Genomic DNA, 20878 nt, shown 5'->3' on the forward strand with positions numbered 1-20878 from the left:
GAGCCGAGAGTGGGAGCTCGAGGGGCGGGGCTTAATGACAGGAGGCGGGGCTTAAGGGAAACTGAACTCATGCTCTATGAAGTAGAGTATTGGTTCTTCTGCTCTGACAGCTAGGCATGGTGGGTAATCTGTGACGTTTCACTCTCTCAAAAGTTGGGCCATTTTGTCCTCATGCGCCGATGAGCAGCTCTCAGAGGAAAGAACCAGACGCTGTATCCAGTTCTTATTAAACATCCATGGTGTGAACACCTACCTTGATGGTCTGATAGGAGCCGCTGTACAGGTGGTTCTGCGAGGCGACCAGTGCTCGGACCCAGTGGTTCAGACCGGTCAGCTCCTTCTTCAGCTTCAGCTCCGTGCCCACGATGTCCCACACCTGCACACAGCGGAGGGGTATCAGGAAGATTACAAAGGATACTGAACACTTCACAGAGCTGAATCCAGATCAGATCCACGCTGAAGGCTCTCTGAGCAGCTCTCACTGATCCTGCTGTTATGTTCCATGTTTGTTTCTCATGTGTCTTGATGTCTGTCTGTTGATGCTACACACGGAGCTGCTGTCACATCTCAGACTTGATCTGACCATTAAAGTATCATCGTATCGTATTTACTAAACCAGAGCTCCTAGTTTGTGTACAGGAGGCAGACCTCCTTTGTTTACTTCCTGAACATAGTGACATCACTATGGAACACTAGCGCTCCTATCCTATTGGCTAGTGCTTCACCACATTGTACGTGATAGGCTAAGGAGTGGGACAGGCAGTATGAGTCAAATAAAGAGCTTTTTGAACATGTCCCAGTCGAGACATCAGCAGGAGAGCACTCTTTAAACAATGTGCGTTCACTGCCTTCAGTAAATCCTCCACACTCTCACATGTGGTGAATAAAGTGAGAGATGATGTCAGAGAGCGGGAATAGAGAGAAGCTGGGCGACGGGAGGAGGAGGCACTCGAGTTGGGAAAGAAAGGAAAGTCCCTGTGTAAGAGGAATGACATCACACACACACACACACACACACACACACACACACACACACACACACACACACACACACACACACACACACACACACACACACACACACACACACACACACACACACACACACACACACACACACACACACACACACACACACACACACACACACACACACACACACACACACACACACACACACACACACACACACACACACCCCCTTTCTTCTTACGAGTTAAGACTGAAAGCTTTCCTGGTAATTAGTTAAGATACTTAAATCCAATTAAACCTCACTTCTACTCCCGATCCCAGCAGTGAAGTCCTGCCAAGCAACAGCACTTAGTAAAGAACTTATAAAACTTAAAAAACATAACATATCCCTAATATACATAATATGACCAACGCTTTACTGGGATATCCGTTTCAAGAGTTACTTTTAATTATTATTGTATCTTCATTTTGTAACTTCTTTGAATCCTGTTATTTCACTCTGACCCCGTTGTTGCTATAAACGCCTGAATTTCCCCACGGGGATAAATGAAGTTCCATCTCATCTCATCTCTTAAGCTGATACAGACCAGAAGTTATACCCCAATAACTCACCAAGTATCTGTAATGTGACTCATCTGTATTCCTGTCCCACCAAAACCAACGATTGGTGATAAACCATATTTACCTCTAGGGTTTAACTGCATGATCTCAGAGCTTTGGCCTAGTGCCGTTTGCATTTCTTCATCACACAACTTCTACTGTTGAGTCAAGGCACTTTCTTTTGATAAAGCACTTTGAACAAACCCATACTTTAGTGGAAGATATTTAAGGCTGTCTTTGGCTCTTTACTTGCTGTAACAAACGCTAATGTCCCCTCTTTGGGACGATTAAAGCTATTCTGATTCTGATGCCTGTAAAAAGATGACGACACGACATACATTGGACGATGCATCATAAAGTGTACCTTAATGGCCTTGAGGGAGCCGCTGAACAACATGTTGTGAGAGGAGACCAGCGTGCACACGGGGTTGTCATGAGCACGGATAGTGTTGACTTTCTGCAGAGTCTGGATGTCCCACACCTAACACACAACAGAAAGAGAACAACAAATAAAAAAAAGAAGAAAAAAAAGAGTGGTACAGGGATGTCGTATTTCTGTGTTGGACCCTGAAGGCATCATCTCCCTGGTCCAATGGGATTTCTACATGTGATTTTGGATTATTGCAAAACATGGTTCAGCAGAATAATCTCCAATAACACCACATTATGATTTCTGAAGTAAAAATCTAATGTTGGGCTATAAAGGAACTACAGCACGGTCACATGACTTCACGTCACCACCGCTAAGCTAAAGGAGGCTAATGTTGGGCTATAAAGGAACTACAGCACGGTCACATGACTTCACGTCACCACCGCTAAGCTAAAGGTGGCTAATGTTGGGCTATAAAGGAACTACAGCACGGTCACATGACTTCACGTCACCACCGCTAAGCTAAAGGTGGCTAATGTTGGGCTATAAAGGAACTACAGCACGGTCACATGACTTCACGTCACCACCGCTAAGCTAAAGGAGGCTAATGTTGGGCTATAAAGGAACTACAGCACGGTCACATGACTTCACGTCACCACCGCTAAGCTAAAGGAGGCTAATGTTGGGCTTTAAAGGAACTACAGCACGGTCACATGACTTCACGTCACCACCGCTAAGCTAAAGGTGGCTAATGTTGGGCTATAAAGGAACTACAGCACGGTCACATGACTTCACGTCACCACCACTAAGCTAAAGGAGGCTAATGTTGGGCTATAAAGGAACTACAGCACGGTCACATGACTTCACGTCACCACCACTAAGCTAAAGGAGGCTAATGTTTGACGTGATGGCGTTTAGTCGTCTCATTTAGACACTGGTTAGCAACCTCTGTTTTTAAATTCACCATTGAGGTATTTACTGACGTGTTTTATGTCATAGAACAAAACGTTAAAATCTCTTCAGCTCGTGTTGACTACAGCTCTTATTTCAGGATCAAAAACACATTCACTAAACCATTGACCTCCAGACCAGGGGGAGTGATGAAACACACTCATCACAGCTGCTACTTTGCAACCCTTTTTCTTTCTAAAGAGGAAGCGGTTACTCACGATGATGGTGCAGTCTGCTGAGCCGCTGTACAGCCTGGGCCTGTGGAGACAAACATATCACAGAGTCATGCTTTGGGGGGGGGAGCTGGTTATTCCCAGTTGGCTTGGTCTTATGTTCACAGCGTGTGTTGATTAGCATGTGTTTTCTTATTACCCTTGGATACACAGAGCCAGCACGATGCCATCGTGACCCTCCAGGGTTTTCTGACATTTGTAGGTGGTGCACGTGTCCCACACCTGAGGCGAGAGAGACACATTAACATACTGCATATAAATACCTGTTGTGTTTGAGCGCACCTTGAGGTCTCTTAGAGAGGGATAGATCTGATATTCTAAAGGCAGGTTGTATGAGTTACTTATCCATCTTGTCAGTGTTTGTACATAACAATAGATCATTGTGGAGATGTCTGCAGTTTGGAGAAACAAGAGAACCAGCTCAACTGCCTCAGCTCGTTCTCTGACTATGACATAGGGTACGATGAGACTGTATTGTAAGATCAAGTCTGAAACTCTTCGTGCATCCCAGCAGCTCCATTAAGAACATCAGCAAATATTACAATACGTATCAGAAGTCCTGCAGCATGGTGGCACTAATACCCCTTTGACCCTCATCCCATTTGATGTTATTTCTTGTAATTGTAAAAGTAATTTATTTCTGATTGTTTTGTAAAAAAAACAAAAAGCAAACAGAATAACAAACATGTCGCTGATGACGATGACCTAATATTTTATTCATAAGCAAAGTATATGTTAGAGGGGGTAGGACCAGGAAAGTTTTGTTAAGCTTCTTCTTGCCCCCCTTGAACATGAGAGAGAATTATTATCGCTTTCTTTTTTTATTTCTTTTTTTTAATTATTATTTTGTTGTACTTTGTTATAATTATTATTTTGAGTGAGAAAAAAAAGGAAGAAAGAGAATATATATATATATATTATTGTTGTATGTTTTTGTTTCTGACATGTTCAATAAATTGACAAAAAAAATATGACTTGACGATGGGTCACCCCTAGTGATGATTCAAATATCCTGGACTCTCATTGAAGCCCCATTGAATGTGTAATAAAGGGTTGAGCTAGCTGTCTGTGTATCTGTGGTGTATGTAGTATCTGTGGTGTATGTAGTATCTGTGGTGTATGTAGTATCTGTGTATCTGTGGTGTATGTAGTATCTGTGGTGTATGTAGTATCTGTGGTGTATGTAGTATCTGTGTATCTGTGGTGTATGTAGTATCTGTGGTGTATGTAGTATCTGTGGTGTATGTAGTATCTGTGGTGTATGTAGTATCTGTGTATCTGTGGTGTATGTAGTATCTGTGGTGTATGTAGTATCTGTGGTGTATGTAGTATCTGTGGTGTATGTAGTATCTGTGGTGTATGTAGTATCTGTGTATCTGTGGTGTATGTAGTATCTGTGGTGTATGTAGTATCTGTGGTGTATGTAGTATCTGTGGTGTATGTAGTATCTGTGTATCTGTGGTGTATGTAGTATCTGTGGTGTATGTAGTATCTGTGGTGTATGTAGTATCTGTGGTGTATGTAGTATCTGTGGTGTATGTAGTATCTGTGGTGTATGTAGTATCTGTGGTGTATGTAGTATCTGTGGTGTATGTAGTATCTGTGTATCTGTGGTGTATGTAGTATCTGTGGTGTATGTAGTATCTGTGGTGTATGTAGTATCTGTGTATCTGTGGTGTATGTAGTATCTGTGGTGTATCTGTGGTGTATGTAGTATCTGTGGTGTATCTGTGGTGTATGTAGTATCTGTGGTGTATGTAGTATCTGTGGTGTATGTAGTATCTGTGTATCTGTGGTGTATGTAGTATCTGTGGTGTATGTAGTATCTGTGTATCTGTGGTGTATGTAGTATCTGTGTATCTGTGGTGTATGTAGTATCTGTGGTGTATGTAGTATCTGTGTATCTGTGGTGTATGTAGTATCTGTGTATCTGTGGTGTATGTAGTATCTGTGTATCTGTGGTGTATGTAGTATCTGTGTATCTGTGGTGTATGTAGTATCTGTGTATCTGTGGTGTACTGTATGTAGTATCTGTGGTGTATGTAGTATCTGTGTATCTGTGGTGTATGTAGTATCTGTGTATCTGTGGTGTATGTAGTATCTGTGTATCTGTGGTGTATGTAGTATCTGTGTATCTGTGGTGTATGTAGTATCTGTGTATCTGTGGTGTATGTAGTATCTGTGTATCTGTGTATCTGTGATGTATGTAGTATCTGTGTATCTGTGTATCTGTGGTGTATGTAGTATCTGTGTATCTGTGGTGTATGTAGTATCTGTGTATCTGTGGTGTATGTAGTATCTGTTTATCTGTGTATCTGTGATGTATGTAGTATCTGTGTATCTGTGGTGTATGTAGTATCTGTGTATCTGTGGTGTATGTAGTATCTGTGTATCTGTGTATCTGTGATGTATGTAGTATCTGTGTATCTGTGTATCTGTGGTGTATGTAGTATCTGTGTATCTGTGGTGTATGTAGTATCTGTGTATCTGTGGTGTATGTAGTATCTGTGGTGTATGTAGTATCTGTGTATCTGTGGTGTATGTAGTATCTGTGTATCTGTGGTGTATGTAGTATCTGTGGTGTATGTAGTATCTGTGTATCTGTGGTGTATGTAGTATCTGTGTATCTGTGGTGTATGTAGTATCTGTGGTGTATGTAGTATCTGTGTATCTGTGGTGTATGTAGTATCTGTGGTGTATGTAGTATCTGTGTATCTGTGGTGTATCTGTGGTGTATGTAGTATCTGTGTATCTGTGGTGTATGTAGTATCTGTGGTGTATGTAGTATCTGTGTATCTGTGGTGTATGTAGTATCTGTGGTGTATGTAGTATCTGTGTATCTGTGGTGTATGTAGTATCTGTGTATCTGTGGTGTATGTAGTATCTGTGGTGTATGTAGTATCTGTGTATCTGTGGTGTATGTAGTATCTGTGTATCTGTGGTGTATGTAGTATCTGTGGTGTATGTAGTATCTGTGTATCTGTGGTGTATGTAGTATCTGTGTATCTGTGGTGTATGTAGTATCTGTGTATCTGTGTATCTGTGATGTATGTAGTATCTGTGTATCTGTGGTGTATGTAGTATCTGTGTATCTGTGTATCTGTGATGTATGTAGTATCTGTGTATCTGTGTATCTGTGGTGTATGTAGTATCTGTGTATCTGTGGTGTATGTAGTATCTGTGTATCTGTGGTGTATGTAGTATCTGTGTATCTGTGGTGTATGTAGTATCTGTGGTGTATGTAGTATCTGTGTATCTGTGGTGTATGTAGTATCTGTGTATCTGTGGTGTATGTAGTATCTGTGTATCTGTGGTGTATGTAGTATCTGTGGTGTATGTAGTATCTGTGTATCTGTGGTGTATGTAGTATCTGTGGTGTATGTAGTATCTGTGTATCTGTGGTGTATCTGTGGTGTATGTAGTATCTGTGTATCTGTGGTGTATGTAGTATCTGTGGTGTATGTAGTATCTGTGTATCTGTGGTGTATGTAGTATCTGTGGTGTATGTAGTATCTGTGTATCTGTGGTGTATGTAGTATCTGTGGTGTATGTAGTATCTGTGGTGTATGTAGTATCTGTGTATCTGTGGTGTATCTGTGGTGTATGTAGTATCTGTGTATCTGTGGTGTATGTAGTATCTGTGGTGTATGTAGTATCTGTGTATCTGTGGTGTATCTGTGGTGTATGTAGTATCTGTGTATCTGTGGTGTATGTAGTATCTGTGGTGTATGTAGTATCTGTGTATCTGTGGTGTATGTAGTATCTGTGTATCTGTGGTGTATGTAGTATCTGTGGTGTATGTAGTATCTGTGTATCTGTGGTGTATGTAGTATCTGTGTATCTGTGGTGTATGTAGTATCTGTGTATCTGTGGTGTATGTAGTATCTGTGGTGTATGTAGTATCTGTGTATCTGTGGTGTATGTGGTGTATGTAGTATCTGTGGTGTATGTAGTATCTGTGGTGTATGTAGTATCTGTGTATCTGTGGTGTATGTAGTATCTGTGGTGTATGTAGTATCTGTGGTGTATGTAGTATCTGTGGTGTATGTAGTATCTGTGTATCTGTGGTGTATGTAGTATCTGTGGTGTATGTAGTATCTGTGGTGTATGTAGTATCTGTGGTGTATGTAGTATCTGTGTATCTGTGGTGTATGTAGTATCTGTGGTGTATGTAGTATCTGTGTATCTGTGGTGTATGTAGTATCTGTGTATCTGTGGTGTATGTAGTATCTGTGTATCTGTGGTGTATGTAGTATCTGTGGTGTATGTAGTATCTGTGTATCTGTGGTGTATGTGGTGTATGTAGTATCTGTGGTGTATGTAGTATCTGTGGTGTATGTAGTATCTGTGTATCTGTGGTGTATGTAGTATCTGTGGTGTATGTAGTATCTGTGGTGTATGTAGTATCTGTGGTGTATGTAGTATCTGTGTATCTGTGGTGTATGTAGTATCTGTGGTGTATGTAGTATCTGTGGTGTATGTAGTATCTGTGGTGTATGTAGTATCTGTGTATCTGTGGTGTATGTAGTATCTGTGGTGTATGTAGTATCTGTGGTGTATGTAGTATCTGTGTATCTGTGGTGTATGTAGTATCTGTGTATCTGTGGTGTATGTAGTATCTGTGGTGTATGTAGTATCTGTGTATCTGTGGTGTATGTAGTATCTGTGTATCTGTGGTGTATCTGTGGTGTATGTAGTATCTGTGGTGTATGTAGTATCTGTGTATCTGTGGTGTATGTAGTATCTGTGGTGTATGTAGTATCTGTGTATCTGTGGTGTATGTAGTATCTGTGGTGTATGTAGTATCTGTGTATCTGTGGTGTATGTAGTATCTGTGGTGTATGTAGTATCTGTGTATCTGTGGTGTATGTAGTATCTGTGGTGTATGTAGTATCTGTGTATCTGTGGTGTATGTAGTATCTGTGGTGTATGTAGTATCTGTGTATCTGTGGTGTATGTAGTATCTGTGTATCTGTGGTGTATGTAGTATCTGTGTATCTGTGGTGTATGTAGTATCTGTGTATCTGTGGTGTATGTAGTATCTGTGGTGTATGTAGTATCTGTGGTGTATGTAGTATCTGTGTATCTGTGGTGTATGTAGTATCTGTGTATCTGTGGTGTATGTAGTATCTGTGGTGTATGTAGTATCTGTGTATCTGTGGTGTATGTAGTATCTGTGTATCTGTGGTGTATGTAGTATCTGTGTATCTGTGGTGTATGTATCGTTAGGCAACGGTCTGTATGTGTTTTATAATATGTGTATTTATGTTTTAGGACCCCCTCGAAAATGTGATGCAACATCTCAAGGGGCTATCCTTCAATAATTCTCGAATATAAAATGCTGTAAGATGCTATTTTACTGAGCTACTTATAACTTAGTACCGTTAGCTTGATTGCATATTATGCCTTATTATCATAAACAATGACAGGTTATAAAAGACAGCAGGACGACGAGCAGATAAAGAGACCTTGTGAACATTTTTTTATTGAACTTTTGCTCCAAGTTAGTTTAAAGAAGTTCACTTTTATGATGCTGCGTTGATTTCATTAACGCCTGTTGGCCCTGTACTTGCCTTGATGGTTTTATCCGAGGAGCCGGAGAACAGCAGGTCTCCAACGGAGTAAACACAGAGGCACCACACGGGCCCCTGGTGACCCACAAACGTTCCTTTGCACTTGAAGATCTGCTGGGGGTCGTACGCTACACACAGAGAGGGGGGGTCAGACCGGACATGTACGATTCATAGGAAGCTAAACACGAGAGGAGGTTAATCAGAGCTAGGAGAGGAAGGAGGACAGGAGGAAGGTGAGTGAAGGAGACGAGGAAGGAACGACCAGAGAGAGAAAGTGAGTCAGAGCTAAGAGAGGAAGGAGGACAGGAGGAAGGTGAGTGAAGGAGACGAGGAAGGAACGACCAAAGAGAAAGTCAGAGCTAAGAGAGGAAAGAGGACAGGAGGAAGGTGAGTGAAGGAGACGAGGAAGGAACGACCAAAGAGAAAGTCAGAGCTAAGAGAGGAAGGAGGAGAGGAGGAAGGTGAGTGAAGGAGACGAGGAAGGAACGACCAGAGAGAAAGTCAGAGCTAAGAGAGGAAGGAGGACAGGAGGAAGGTGAGTGAAGGAGACAAGGAAGGAACGACCAGAGAGAGAAAGTGAGTCAGAGCTAAGAGAGGAAGGAGGACAGGAGGAAGGTGAGTGAAGGAGACGAGGAAGATGAGTGAAGGAGACGAGGAATGAACGACCAGAGAGAGAAAGTGAGTCAGAGCTAAGAGAGGAAGGAGGAGACGAGGAAGGTGAATGAAGGAGATGAGGAAGGAACAACCAGAGAGAGTAAGTCAGAGCTAAGAGAGGAAGGAGGACAGGAGAAAGGTGAGTGAAGGAGATGAGGAAGGTGAGTGAAGGAGACGAGGAAGGAACGACCAGAGAGAGAAAGTGAGTCAGAGCTAAGAGAGGAAGGAGGACAGGAGGAAGGTGAGTGAAGGAGACGAGGAAGGAACGACCAGAGAGGAAAGTCAGAGCTAAGAGAGGAAGGAGGACAGGAGGAAGGTGAGTGAAGGAGAAGAGAAAGGTGAGTGAAGGAGACGAGGAAGGAACGACCAGAGAGAGAAAGTCAGAGCTAAGAGAGGAAGGAGGAGAGGAGGAAGGTGAGTGAAGGAGACGAGGAAGGAACAACCAGAGAGAGAAAGTGAGTCAGAGCTAAGAGAAGAAGGAGGACAGGAAGAAGGTGAGTGAAGGAGACGAGGAAGGAACGACCAGAGAGGAAAGTCAGAGCTAAGAGAGGAAGGAGGACAGGAAGAAGGTGAGTGAAGGAGACGAGGAAGGAACGACCAGAGAGAGAAAGTGAGTCAGAGCTAAGAGAGGAAGGAGGACAGGAGGAAGGTGAGTGAAGGAGACGAGAAAGATGAGTGAAGGAGACGAGGAAGAAACGACCAGAGAGAAAGTCAGAGCTAAGAGAGGAAGGAGGACAGGAGGAAGGTGAGTGAAGGAGACGAGGAAGGAACGACCAGAGAGAGAAAGTCAGAGCTAAGAGAGGAAGGAGGACAGGAGGAAGGTGAGTGAAGGAGACGAGGAAGGAACGACCAGAGAGAGAAAGTCAGAGCTAGATTTGATCAAGAACAGAAAATTAAAGATAAAATAAAAAAGTTATCTCCAGGTTTTTTCAAATGTAACGTGTCATTAATCCGTGTTTATTACATGTAACCTGTAACCCAATGTTCAGACTGATTAATACGTGTTTTGGGGACCTTAAGTAATTAAGGTTGGATACGTTTAGATCTTTTAGCTTGTAAATGTTTCAGTAAAACACATGAATTATCTCCAGGTCTACATGATAGCAATACATATTTCAAACACTTTCTATTCCCAAGCTTCAGACAGCTTACTGAGGTGCACATATCTCCAGTCTGATTTATGATCAAACTCGTATCTTTAAGTATGAATCAATTAACTGAATAATGGAGATGGTTTTTGAAAAGGTGGTTAACTTACAGCCCAGGATCCCCATGTTGAGTCTGGCGTTGATGTGGGACAACTCATCCTGCAGAGAGACGGAAACATTTAGGAGGGGTCAACAAGTTCTGCTTTAAAGGTCTCCTATCATACTGTCTTTCATCTATATATCACAGGCCTCAGATATATCCAGAGCCTGTCTCTGATTGGCTGAAACACCAAACAGATCATTGCAGCATTACCCATAATCCCCTCTGTTTCAGCCCTGTTTCCAAAGTGCTGATTCTCTGTCTGTTACTTTAGATGAAAATAAGGAGCCCCTCCCCACGCCCCTCTGAGAGAGATTTGGTTACAAAGAACTCAATGGTGCTCTAGGAGGAGATTCAGGTGATAAGGAGGGGGGGGGGGGGGGGGGGGGGGGGTTACCTTTGTTGCTGATTGGCTAATGGTTACACAAGACAAAACATCGTTATGACATCATCAAGTGGCCAAAATCTGATCAGCTCATTTTCAGACAGGTTTTTATAGAAATGGATCAAAAAGAGAGAGAATCTTTGTTCCTGAGACTTTCAGTCTCTTTCCACAGAGGGGACACATGTTGATGTAGAAGAGACATGAAGAAGAGGGGACACATGTTGATGTAGAAGAGACATGAAGAAGAGGGGACACATGTTGATGTAGAAGAGACATGAAGAAGAGGGGACACATGTTGATGTAGAGGAGACATGAAGAAGAGGGGACACATGTTGATGTAGAAGAGACATGAAGAAGAGGGGACACATGTTGATGTAGAAGAGACATGAAGAAGAGGGGACACATGTTGATGTAGAAGAGACATGAAGAAGAGGGGACACATGTTGATGTAGAAGAGACATGAAGAAGAGGGGACACATGTTGATGTAGAGGAGACATGAAGAAGAGGGGACACATGTTGATGTAGAAGAGACATGAAGAAGAGGGGACACATGTTGATGTAGAAGAGACATGAAGAAGAGGGGACACATTTTGATGTAGAAGAGACATGAAGAAGAGGGGACACATGTTGATGTAGAAGAGACATGAAGAAGAGGGGACACATGTTGATGTAGAAGATACATGAAGAAGAGGGGACACATGTTGATGTAGAAGAGACATGAAGAAGAGGGGACACATGTTGATGTAGAAGAGACATGAAGAAGAGGGGACACATGTTGATGTAGAAGAGACATGAAGAAGAGGGGACACATTTTGATGTAGAAGAGACATGAAGAAGAGGGGACACATGTTGATGTAGAAGAGACATGAAGAAGAGGGGACACATGTTGATGTAGAAGATACATGAAGAAGAGGGGACACATGTTGATGTAGAAGAGACATGGAGAAGAGGGGACACATGTTGATGTAGAAGAGACATGAAGAAGAGGGGACACATGTTGATGTAGAAGAGACATGAAGAAGAGGGGACACATGTTGATGTAGAAGAGACATGAAGAAGAGGGGACACATGTTGATGTAGAAGAGACATGAAGAAGAGGGGACACATGTTGATGTAGAAGAGACATGAAGAAGAGGGGACACATGTTGATGTAGAAGAGACATGGAGAAGAGGGGACACATGTTGATGTAGAAGAGACATGAAGAAGAGGGGACACATGCTGATGTAGAAGAGACATGAAGAAGAGGGGACACATGTTGATGTAGAGGAGACATGAAGAAGAGGGGACACATGTTGATGTAGAAGAGACATGAAGAAGAGGGGACACATGTTGATGTAGAAGAGACATGAAGAAGAGGGGACACATGTTGATGTAGAAGAGACATGAGGAAGAGGGGACACATGTTGATGTAGAAGAGACATGAAGAAGAGGGGACACATGTTGATGTAGAAGAGACATGAAGAAGAGGGGACACATGTTGATGTAGAAGAGACATGAAGAAGAGGGGACACATGTTGATGTAGAAGAGACATGAGGAAGAGGGGACACATGTTGATGTAGAAGAGACATGAAGAAGAGGGGACACATGTTGCTGTAGAGGAGACATGAAGAAGAGGGGACACATGTTGATGTAGAAGAGACATGAAGAAGAGGGGACACATGTTGATGTAGAGGAGACATGAAGAAGAGGGGACACATGTTGATGTAGAAGAGACATGAAGAAGAGGGGACACATGTTGATGTAGAGGAGACATGAAGAAGAGGGGACACATGTTGATGTAGAAGAGACATGAAGAAGAGGGGACACATGTTGATGTAGAAGAGACATGGAGAAGAGGGGACACATGTTGATGTAGAAGAGACATGGAGAAGAGGGGACACATGTTGATGTAGAAGAGACATGAAGAAGAGGGGACACATGTTGATGTAGAAGAGACATGAAGAAGAGGGGACACATGTTGATGTAGAAGAGACATGGAGAAGAGGGGACACATGTTGATGTAGAAGAGACATGAAGAAGAGGGGACACATGTTGATGTAGAAGAGACATGGAGAAGAGGGGACACATGTTGATGTAGAAGAGACATGAGGAAGTGGGATTTGCAGAATAGGTGTTATTTACTGATCTGATACGGTGCAGTGTTCAACTGCTCAAAGTTGGACCTTCTTATAAAACTATCCCGGGACAAAGGGAGGAAGACGTATTCGACCCCTAACTCAGCCAATCACAGCTGCCTCCTTTAAGTCCTCTTGTCTGGATCAATGTCTTTAAAGAGAGTGAATAATATGTTTCTGGTGCACACACTTACGTTAAGCATGGACGCGTCTCTACGAAACTCCATCAGGTCCTCGCTCAGTTTACTCTGGTTCTCATCCAACACGTCTGAAACACACACACACACACTAAATATAACACACAGCAAGGAAGCGAGTTCAACTTTCTCCAGTTAGTACTTCCTGTCAGTACACGTGTCCTAAGATTGGGTTTAAAGTGCGTGCAGATATTTGATATTGAGTAACATTTGAAAGCAAGACTTCATATTTGCACGTATTCGTGTAAAGAACAAAGTCTACATGGCCCGAGCTCCCAAGACTTCAGCTCTGCTCTCTCACCAAACTTGAGCTCCAGGTTCTTCTCGAGCTGATCTAATTTCTCCGAGAGTTTCCCCAGCATGGAGCGCAGGAAGGCGATGTCCTGGTCCTTCTGAGCGAGGGTCAGCTGCATCTCGTGGAACCTGAGGGGTCAAAGGTCAGAGGTAGTCACTGATAGGTGAAGATACCTTATGTATTAAATGCTGGATATCTAAACCCAGCTGTTCAGATGATAGTTTATTGATTCTTGAAGTTGAGTGACAGTTCATCTCCCCTCTGTGTCTCACCTGTCGTCCGTCTGCTGCAGGAACTCCTTCAGACCCTCGAACTTACAAACCTCCAGGTGAGTTTCATACGTGTCCTGGTTCCCGATGAACGTGCAACTGGCAGGGAGAAGAGAGGCAGATCATACTTTAATATACACATGTTTACAGATTTATTGTAACGAGCACATTTTGTGTTTAATTTCCTATGTTTATAGAAATATTTTAATTATTTTTCAATATGTTTGATCTTTTACTCCACATTTTTACATTTTTGTATTTTTATATATAACAATATTTTTTGTCTATTTGGTTTTATTTCATCTTTTATTGCACCTTTTTACTTCTCATGTTTATACAATGAAATAACAAAACCCAATTTCCCACCGTATAAATAAATATCTAAAAAAATACCAAATAAATATCTAAGGAATAATAAATATCTAAAAAATACCCAATAAATATCTAAGAAATAATAAATATCTAAAAAAATAATAAATATCTAAAAAATAATAAATATCTAAAAAATAATAAATATCTAAAAAAGACCCAATAAATATCTAAGAAATAATAAATATCTAAAAAATACCAAATAAATATCTAAGAAATAATAAATATCTAAAAAATACCAAATAAATATCTAAGAAATACCCAATAAATATCTAAAAAATAATAAATATCTAAAAAAGACCCAATAAATATCTAAGAAATAATAAATATCTAAAAAATACCAAATAAATATAAAAAAAGAAATTAAAAAAAAAACTAAAATACCCAATAAATATCTAAGAAATACCCAATAAGTAATTTAAAAAGACCCAATAAATATAAAAAAAAGACCCAATAAATATCTAAGAAATACCCAATAAGTAATTTAAAAAGACCCAATAAATATAAAAAAAAGACCCAATAAATATCTAAAAAATACCCAATAAATACCTGAATATACCGGGATAAATAAAGTATGTAAATAAAGGAGTGGTAGACTAATAATAAACAGGTCAAGTCAATCCTGTGAAGTGTATAAGAAACGGAGATGTAGTGAAAGGTTCCTTAGGGTGTGTTTAGAGACTCACCCGTATTTGGAGTGAGGACACTTGATGTGCTCACACTCTTTGAGGTGAGCCTCCAGGTTCATGGTGAGCAGGGGGGGGCAGGAGGGGTTGTTCGGGCATCGAACCGGCCTGTAGTCACAGCTGGCTTCATGCTCTCTGTGGAGAGGAGGTATTTTACATTCCTTTGGTGTTTGGATTAGATCAAGTTGTATTAGTTGTGAAGTCTTGATTTAAAGTCACAGCCTGGCTATTTGTCAGTTTTATTTATAAATGTCTTCCTTCCTGTGTCTGATTGTCTCAGGCCCAATTCCAAACCACACCCTACCCACTCCCACTCGTGTCAGATGGAGGGAGTAAATACAGCGGCAAGCTTTGGGACAAACTCCCCTCTCTCCAGCAGAAACAGGAAATGCCGTAACTGCATGTAACAACGGTTTCAAATCAGTTTTCAAATCAGCATCTCTTATTCTCTTATTATGAATTAATAACTCAAATAATAATAACCCCCCTCCACACTCGTTGGTTTGGAACAGCACTGAATGTGGGTAGGGTGCAGGGGGCGGTTTGGAATTGGGCCATACTTTGTACCCCTTCTCCTCCTCCTGCCTTTGGGTCCTGATCAAACCCCTCTCTTACTTGCGTGTGGTGAGTTTGATGGTGAAGGGGCATCCCAGCGGGTCCACCTCGAATGCTCCTGGCTTCCCGGCCACGGTGGTGGTGGGGGGGGCCGCAGCGCCCCCTGCAGCGATGGCTGTGGCCCTGCAGCCGTATTTACAGTGAATGAACAGCTCTCCAATCTGCTCCGCCACCGCGATGTTGTTCACCACCACCGTTAGCTTAGCCGCGTCCACCGGGCACTTATCTGAGAGAGGGGGGGGGGGGGGCAGCGAGAGGTTACAACACAGAACAAACTACAGATTTAACTCCAGTTGTTATACAGCGGTGCAGGGATGTTGGAATAGGACCGAGGGGTTAGACGCAGGGGGATCAAACTCAAATTCATCGCGGGCAACATCAGCATTAAGGTTGCACTCAAAGGGCTGGTTGTAACTTTTAGACTATATAAATATACATATTTAAATATATATAATAGGGCTGTCAAACGATTACACTTTTTAAATCAGATTAATCACAGCTTAAAAATGTATGAATCAGATTAATCACCATTCGAACTATGTCCAAAATATGCCATTTCTTTATGTATATTGTTGTGGGAATGGAAAGATAAATGAAAGAAGGCGGATATATCCATTTAACATACAGTATGTTTATTATAACATTGTTCTGTGTGTCAGAATGAAAGACAGCCCACACACCTATCACTCATCAAACCGTGGGGTCTTATTTCATTACGTGTTGATTTCTATCAACACGTAATGTTGTATCGATGTATATAGAGATGCACTACAGCAAAAGTATTCTCCGTTAGGACTTCCTGCAACAACACCACGCCGCTATCTTGATTCTGATTGGCCAGAAGACATTATCAAAGATGTTCTATTGAGAAGACGATCACTACGTGACAAAACTTTTCAAAACCGTTTCTAGTCTTCGGTATTTCCAGACAAATGGCTACTGAAATCAATCTCACTAACTGCTGTCTTTGTGATTTACTCCGCGAGTTGGTGGACTTTATTTTGCTTACTTTAACATCATTTTTCATGGTGGGGCTAAACCATTTCTTGGTATGGCTGTAGCCTACCCCAGCCATACCCTGACGCTGCCACTGGTGGGATGTATGGGGCGGGCCATTCTGCACATGCGTTAAATTAATTCAAAACATTAATTACCGCCGTTAACGCGATAATTTTGACAGCATTAATATATATATATAAAATAATGTATTATATGACATTACTGCCTCTGAATTAGATTATTATCGGATGGGGTAATAACTTCTAACTAACTTCGTCTGAAAGCAGAAGTCTAGAACGAATAATTTCAAGTCTCTTCAGTGAGCATGTCACAAAATGAGATGCATTGTGGGGCATGTAGTTTATGGGCAACGTGCTTCTGTAAAGAGGCATGTAACCGTATAATAAACATATTGTATTCTTTCAGAGCTCTTGCGGGGCCGCATAAAGTGAAGTCGTGAGTTTAGTGACCCGGATGTAAAGCAACGAAAGGTTATAACTAATAAAACTACAGAAGAGGGATTGACTGACGTGTTTGATGTCGTAGAACAAAACGTGAAAATCTCTTCAGACCATCATTCCTGCACAACTACTGATTTGACATTTAATACTGGACTTAAACTCTCACTGCACATTTACATCCAATATAATATTTAATATTCCATTCCTCACACTTATCTAGCTTTATATTTACAACTTTTTTGAATGCTATTTTATTTCTTTTTGAGATGTTTACATTTTGAATTGTTTATTTCTAGTCTTTTAATTTCTCTTATGTGCAATGCCTTGTCTTTTTACGCAAACATTTCCCAAAAGGGGATCAATAAAGGACTTCTATCTGATCTTATCTTTAAAAAAAATACATTGAACTCTCACCTGAGGTCAAGGCACATCGTCTGCAGAAGGTGTGCTGAGGGAGAAGCAAACACAAGCGTTACGAAGCGTCCAAGTTTCCCTGTTCTTATTCATTAACACTTCTGACGGTTCACTTGAGCCCTGAACCTCCCTCCGCTTCAGGCCTGCATATTCTTACATTAAATAAACCAGAATAGAAGCTACAACATGTAGACCTGTCCGGGTACTAACGTTTTAACAGAGAGTCCCCTCCATGGAATCACTAACGATGACTCTGCAGGCCGTTATGAAATTGAAGCCTCCGTAACGGCGTCTCGTTTCACCTTCTATCAATGAGACTGACGACTGCTGACTCAGACCACTTTGATCAACTACACACTCTACTCTGGGGGAATTATTATTTCCAGTGGACATTATGACCGGAGAGATTTACATTTCTCAGACTCGGTCATTTTAACACGTCATTTTAACTATGCGGAATATCGGCCCCGATAATCGGTTTCATTTGACCGATTATCGGTATCGGCGTTTTTTTAATCAAATTGCCGATAAAACTTTTGCTCTGATGCGGCCGTTTCTCTGGCTGCAGTCACCACTCTGGGGGGGCTGCGAGTGGAGCCTCCCAGTTTTTCAGGTTGATATGTGAACCTCGTTAGCTAGCCAGCATGTATCTAGCAAATGTTTAGCAACATATTAGAAGTGAGGCTACTAGACTAACGTTAGGTCTACTGCAATAGCCTCACTTTTAATATTTTGCAAAACATTAGCTAGCACTAGTGTTTTGCAGTTGCTAGCAGCTTATTGGGATTGTATGCTAGATAGACAGGCATTGTTTTGATAGAATAAATTAAGCATTATTGTTAGTTCAGCATGTCAGCCTGCAGAGCCACTCTCTGTCTCTCTCTAACTCATTGCAGATGGCTGCACTAAAGAAAAGGGCACAGAGAGTAAACCAGTAGTAAGATGTTTAAAAGTTCATTAAATATAATTTATGCTTAAATGCATTTCAAAATAAGTTACATTTTGACACCAAGATTTTACTGCAAATGTATATCGGTTATCGGTCTCCTTGATTACTAATAATCGGTATCGGCCTTGAAAATGCAATATCGGTCGATCCCTAATTTTAACGGTCAAACTCCTGTGAATACGGGCTTACGGAAACACTAGATGAGGAAGATGGAGGAACTCACCCCACAGGTGGTGATGACGGGGTCTTTGAAGACGTTGCAGCACAGCTGGCAGCACAGCTTCACAGACGGCTGCTCAGCAAACACCAGAGGCTCCTACACACACACACACACACACACACACACACACACACACACACACACAGTATCAACACTATAATTCCAGAGTGTTTCCGTGCTCATGTGTTTGTAGTGTTTGTTGGTAACTCACCATGTCCTCCTCCTCCTCATGCAGAGAGAAGGTGGAGCGCAGAGACATGTTGGACTCAGAGTGCAGAGACCGGATGGAGATCGCTGAATCCGACCTGCGGGGGGTACCAATGGGAGGCTGGGGGGGAAACAGAGGGCAAAGGTCACCCACAGTACCACAGTATAGTAAGATGTGTAGGAATATGGGCCCAACCTCCTCCATCATAGTTCACACCACTAGTGAGCGGTTTAAGGTGTCTGTGTATATATGTATATATAACCTAAGGCTCTTCAAATATGATCAGCTTTGAGAGAACTGAAACGCTGATCATAAATGACATGGGACTAATTCAAAATAAACTGTTGTTAAGTTTCCATAAAGCTTGCTCCTAGTGTTTTCCCTTTAGCTAGTTCATTAGATATTAAGAGACCAATGAATATAATGCTTTAGAAAAATGTTAGAGTGTGTGTGTGTGTGTGTGTCTGTCTGTCTGTCTGTCTGTCTGTCTGTCTGTCTGTCTGTCTGTCTGTCTGTCTGTCTGTCTGTCTGTGTGTCTGTGTGTCTGTCTGTCTGTGAGTGTGTGTCTGTGTGTCTGTCTATCTGTCTGAGTGTGTGTCTGTGTGTCTGTCTGTCTGTGAGTGTGTGTCTGTGTGTCTGTCTGTCTGTGAGTGTGTGTCTGTGTGTCTGTCTATCTGTCTGAGTGTGTGTCTGTGTGTCTGTCTGTCTGTGAGTGTGTGTCTGTCTGTCTGTCTGTGAGTGTGTGTCTGTCTGTCTGTCTGTGAGTGTGTGTCTGTCTGTCTGTCTGTCTGTCTGTCTGTGAGTGTGTGTCTTTGTGTCTGTCTGTCTGTCTGTCTGTGAGTGTGTCTTTGTGTCTGTCTGTCTGTCTGTCTGTCTGTCTGTCTGTCTGTGAGTGTGTGTCTGTGTGTCTGTCTGTCTGTCTGTGAGTGTGTGTCTTTGTGTCTGTCTGTCTGTCTGTCTGTGAGTGTGTCTTTGTGTCTGTCTGTATGTCTGTCTGTCTGTCTGTCTGTGAGTGTGTGTCTGTGTGTCTGTCTGTCTGTCTGTCTGTGAGTGTGTGTCTGTGTGTCTGTCTGTCTGTCTGTCTGTCTGTCTGTCTGTGAGTGTGTGTCTGTGTGTCTGTCTGTCTGTCTGTGAGTGTGTGTCTTTGTGTCTGTCTGTCTGTCTGTCTGTGAGTGTGTGTCTGTGTGTCTGTCTGTCTGTGAGTGTGTGTCTGTGTGTCTGTGTGTCTGTGTGTCTGTGTGTCTGTGTGTCTGTGTGTCTGTGTGTCTGTGAGTGTGTGTCTGTGTGTCTGTCTGTGAGTGTGTGTCTGTCTGTCTGTGTCTGTCTGTGAGTGTGTGTGTGTCTGTCTGTGAGTCTGTCTGTCTGTCTGTCTGTGAGTCTGTCTGTCTGTCTGTGAGTCTGTCTGTCTGTCTGTCTGTCTGTCCGTCCGTCCGTCCGTCCGTCCGTCCGTCTGTCCGTCCGTCTGTCTGTGTGTCTGTACCATCCCGTCGTCTTCATCGCGGGGGGAGTAGGTGAGCGTGCTGGAGGAGGAGGGGGTTCTTCGGTGCTGCTTGTAGTTGCTCGACGCTTCTGCTGAAAGAGAATATTGAAATATGTTAATAATAGGTAGTTATACTTCAGGGAGTGTTTCTAATAGTATGACCTTTACCTCCAGCAGCTACAGCAGAGAAAGTGGGGCCGAATGACGCCTCCATGCTGCTCTGAAAGTGGAGATATGGATTCATTGGTGAGTAAGACGCTTTGACCGAGAATAACACCAAACGGAAAAGGGGTGGTCAGTTTAAGTTTAATTCAATATAGTTCTGTAAACTTGAGGTAGCTGTATCTAACTTGAGTATCTCCTCTCCTGAAACACAGACAGGATTATCATCTGAATGTTTAGTGTCTTGAAGTCTCACGTTAGTCTCTCACCCTTTAGCTGGAGTCTAGGGGGTACGGCGGTTTCTGCTGCTCCGGGGTTTCAGTCGTAGTGAAGCGTCTTACAGCTGATCAGAACCATGAGAACACACAGAGGCAAAGCTAGCTGTTAGCTCCACTGCTAGGCCTGAGAGAGGAGAGAGGAGAGAGGAGAGAGGAGAGAGGAGAGGAGGGGA

The 20878-nt window shown here is 42.2% G+C and overlaps 2 protein-coding genes across 4 annotated transcripts in view; both read right to left on the reverse strand.

Annotated features, from left to right (window-relative positions):
* LOC307016521 (phosphoribosyl pyrophosphate synthase-associated protein 2) overlaps window positions 1-20878 on the reverse strand; it is a 256144-nt gene that overhangs the window by 131871 nt on the left and 103395 nt on the right. The window lies entirely within an intron of this gene.
* The window catches only part of traf7 (TNF receptor-associated factor 7), a 30948-nt gene that overhangs the window by 4416 nt on the left and 5654 nt on the right, over window positions 1-20878 (reverse strand). The window contains exons 2-18 of one of the 3 annotated variants that reach the window (XM_079642854.1): window positions 20697-20829; window positions 20434-20485; window positions 20266-20354; window positions 18789-18905; window positions 18581-18673; window positions 17409-17442; window positions 15535-15760; window positions 14920-15054; window positions 13868-13963; window positions 13602-13723; window positions 13298-13371; window positions 10612-10660; window positions 8700-8827; window positions 3266-3348; window positions 3112-3151; window positions 1937-2053; window positions 254-376 (exon numbers count right to left, since the gene is read on the reverse strand). In XM_079642854.1, coding sequence (XP_079498980.1) covers window positions 254-376; window positions 1937-2053; window positions 3112-3151; window positions 3266-3348; window positions 8700-8827; window positions 10612-10660; window positions 13298-13371; window positions 13602-13723; window positions 13868-13963; window positions 14920-15054; window positions 15535-15760; window positions 17409-17442; window positions 18581-18673; window positions 18789-18905; window positions 20266-20354; window positions 20434-20479 — 1572 coding nt within the window. In that variant the 5' untranslated portion in view covers window positions 20480-20485; window positions 20697-20829. Of the gene's footprint in view, window positions 1-253; window positions 377-1936; window positions 2054-3111; window positions 3152-3265; window positions 3349-8699; window positions 8828-10611; window positions 10661-13297; window positions 13372-13601; window positions 13724-13867; window positions 13964-14919; window positions 15055-15534; window positions 15761-17408; window positions 17443-18580; window positions 18674-18788; window positions 18906-20265; window positions 20358-20433; window positions 20486-20696; window positions 20830-20878 lie in introns of all 3 variants that reach the window. The other 2 variants (XM_079642852.1, XM_079642853.1) reach the window with 2 other exon arrangements.

Source organism: Notothenia rossii (genome assembly GCF_949606895.1).
Source record: "Notothenia rossii genome assembly, chromosome: 8".
NCBI classification, from domain to species: domain Eukaryota; kingdom Metazoa; phylum Chordata; class Actinopteri; order Perciformes; family Nototheniidae; genus Notothenia; species Notothenia rossii.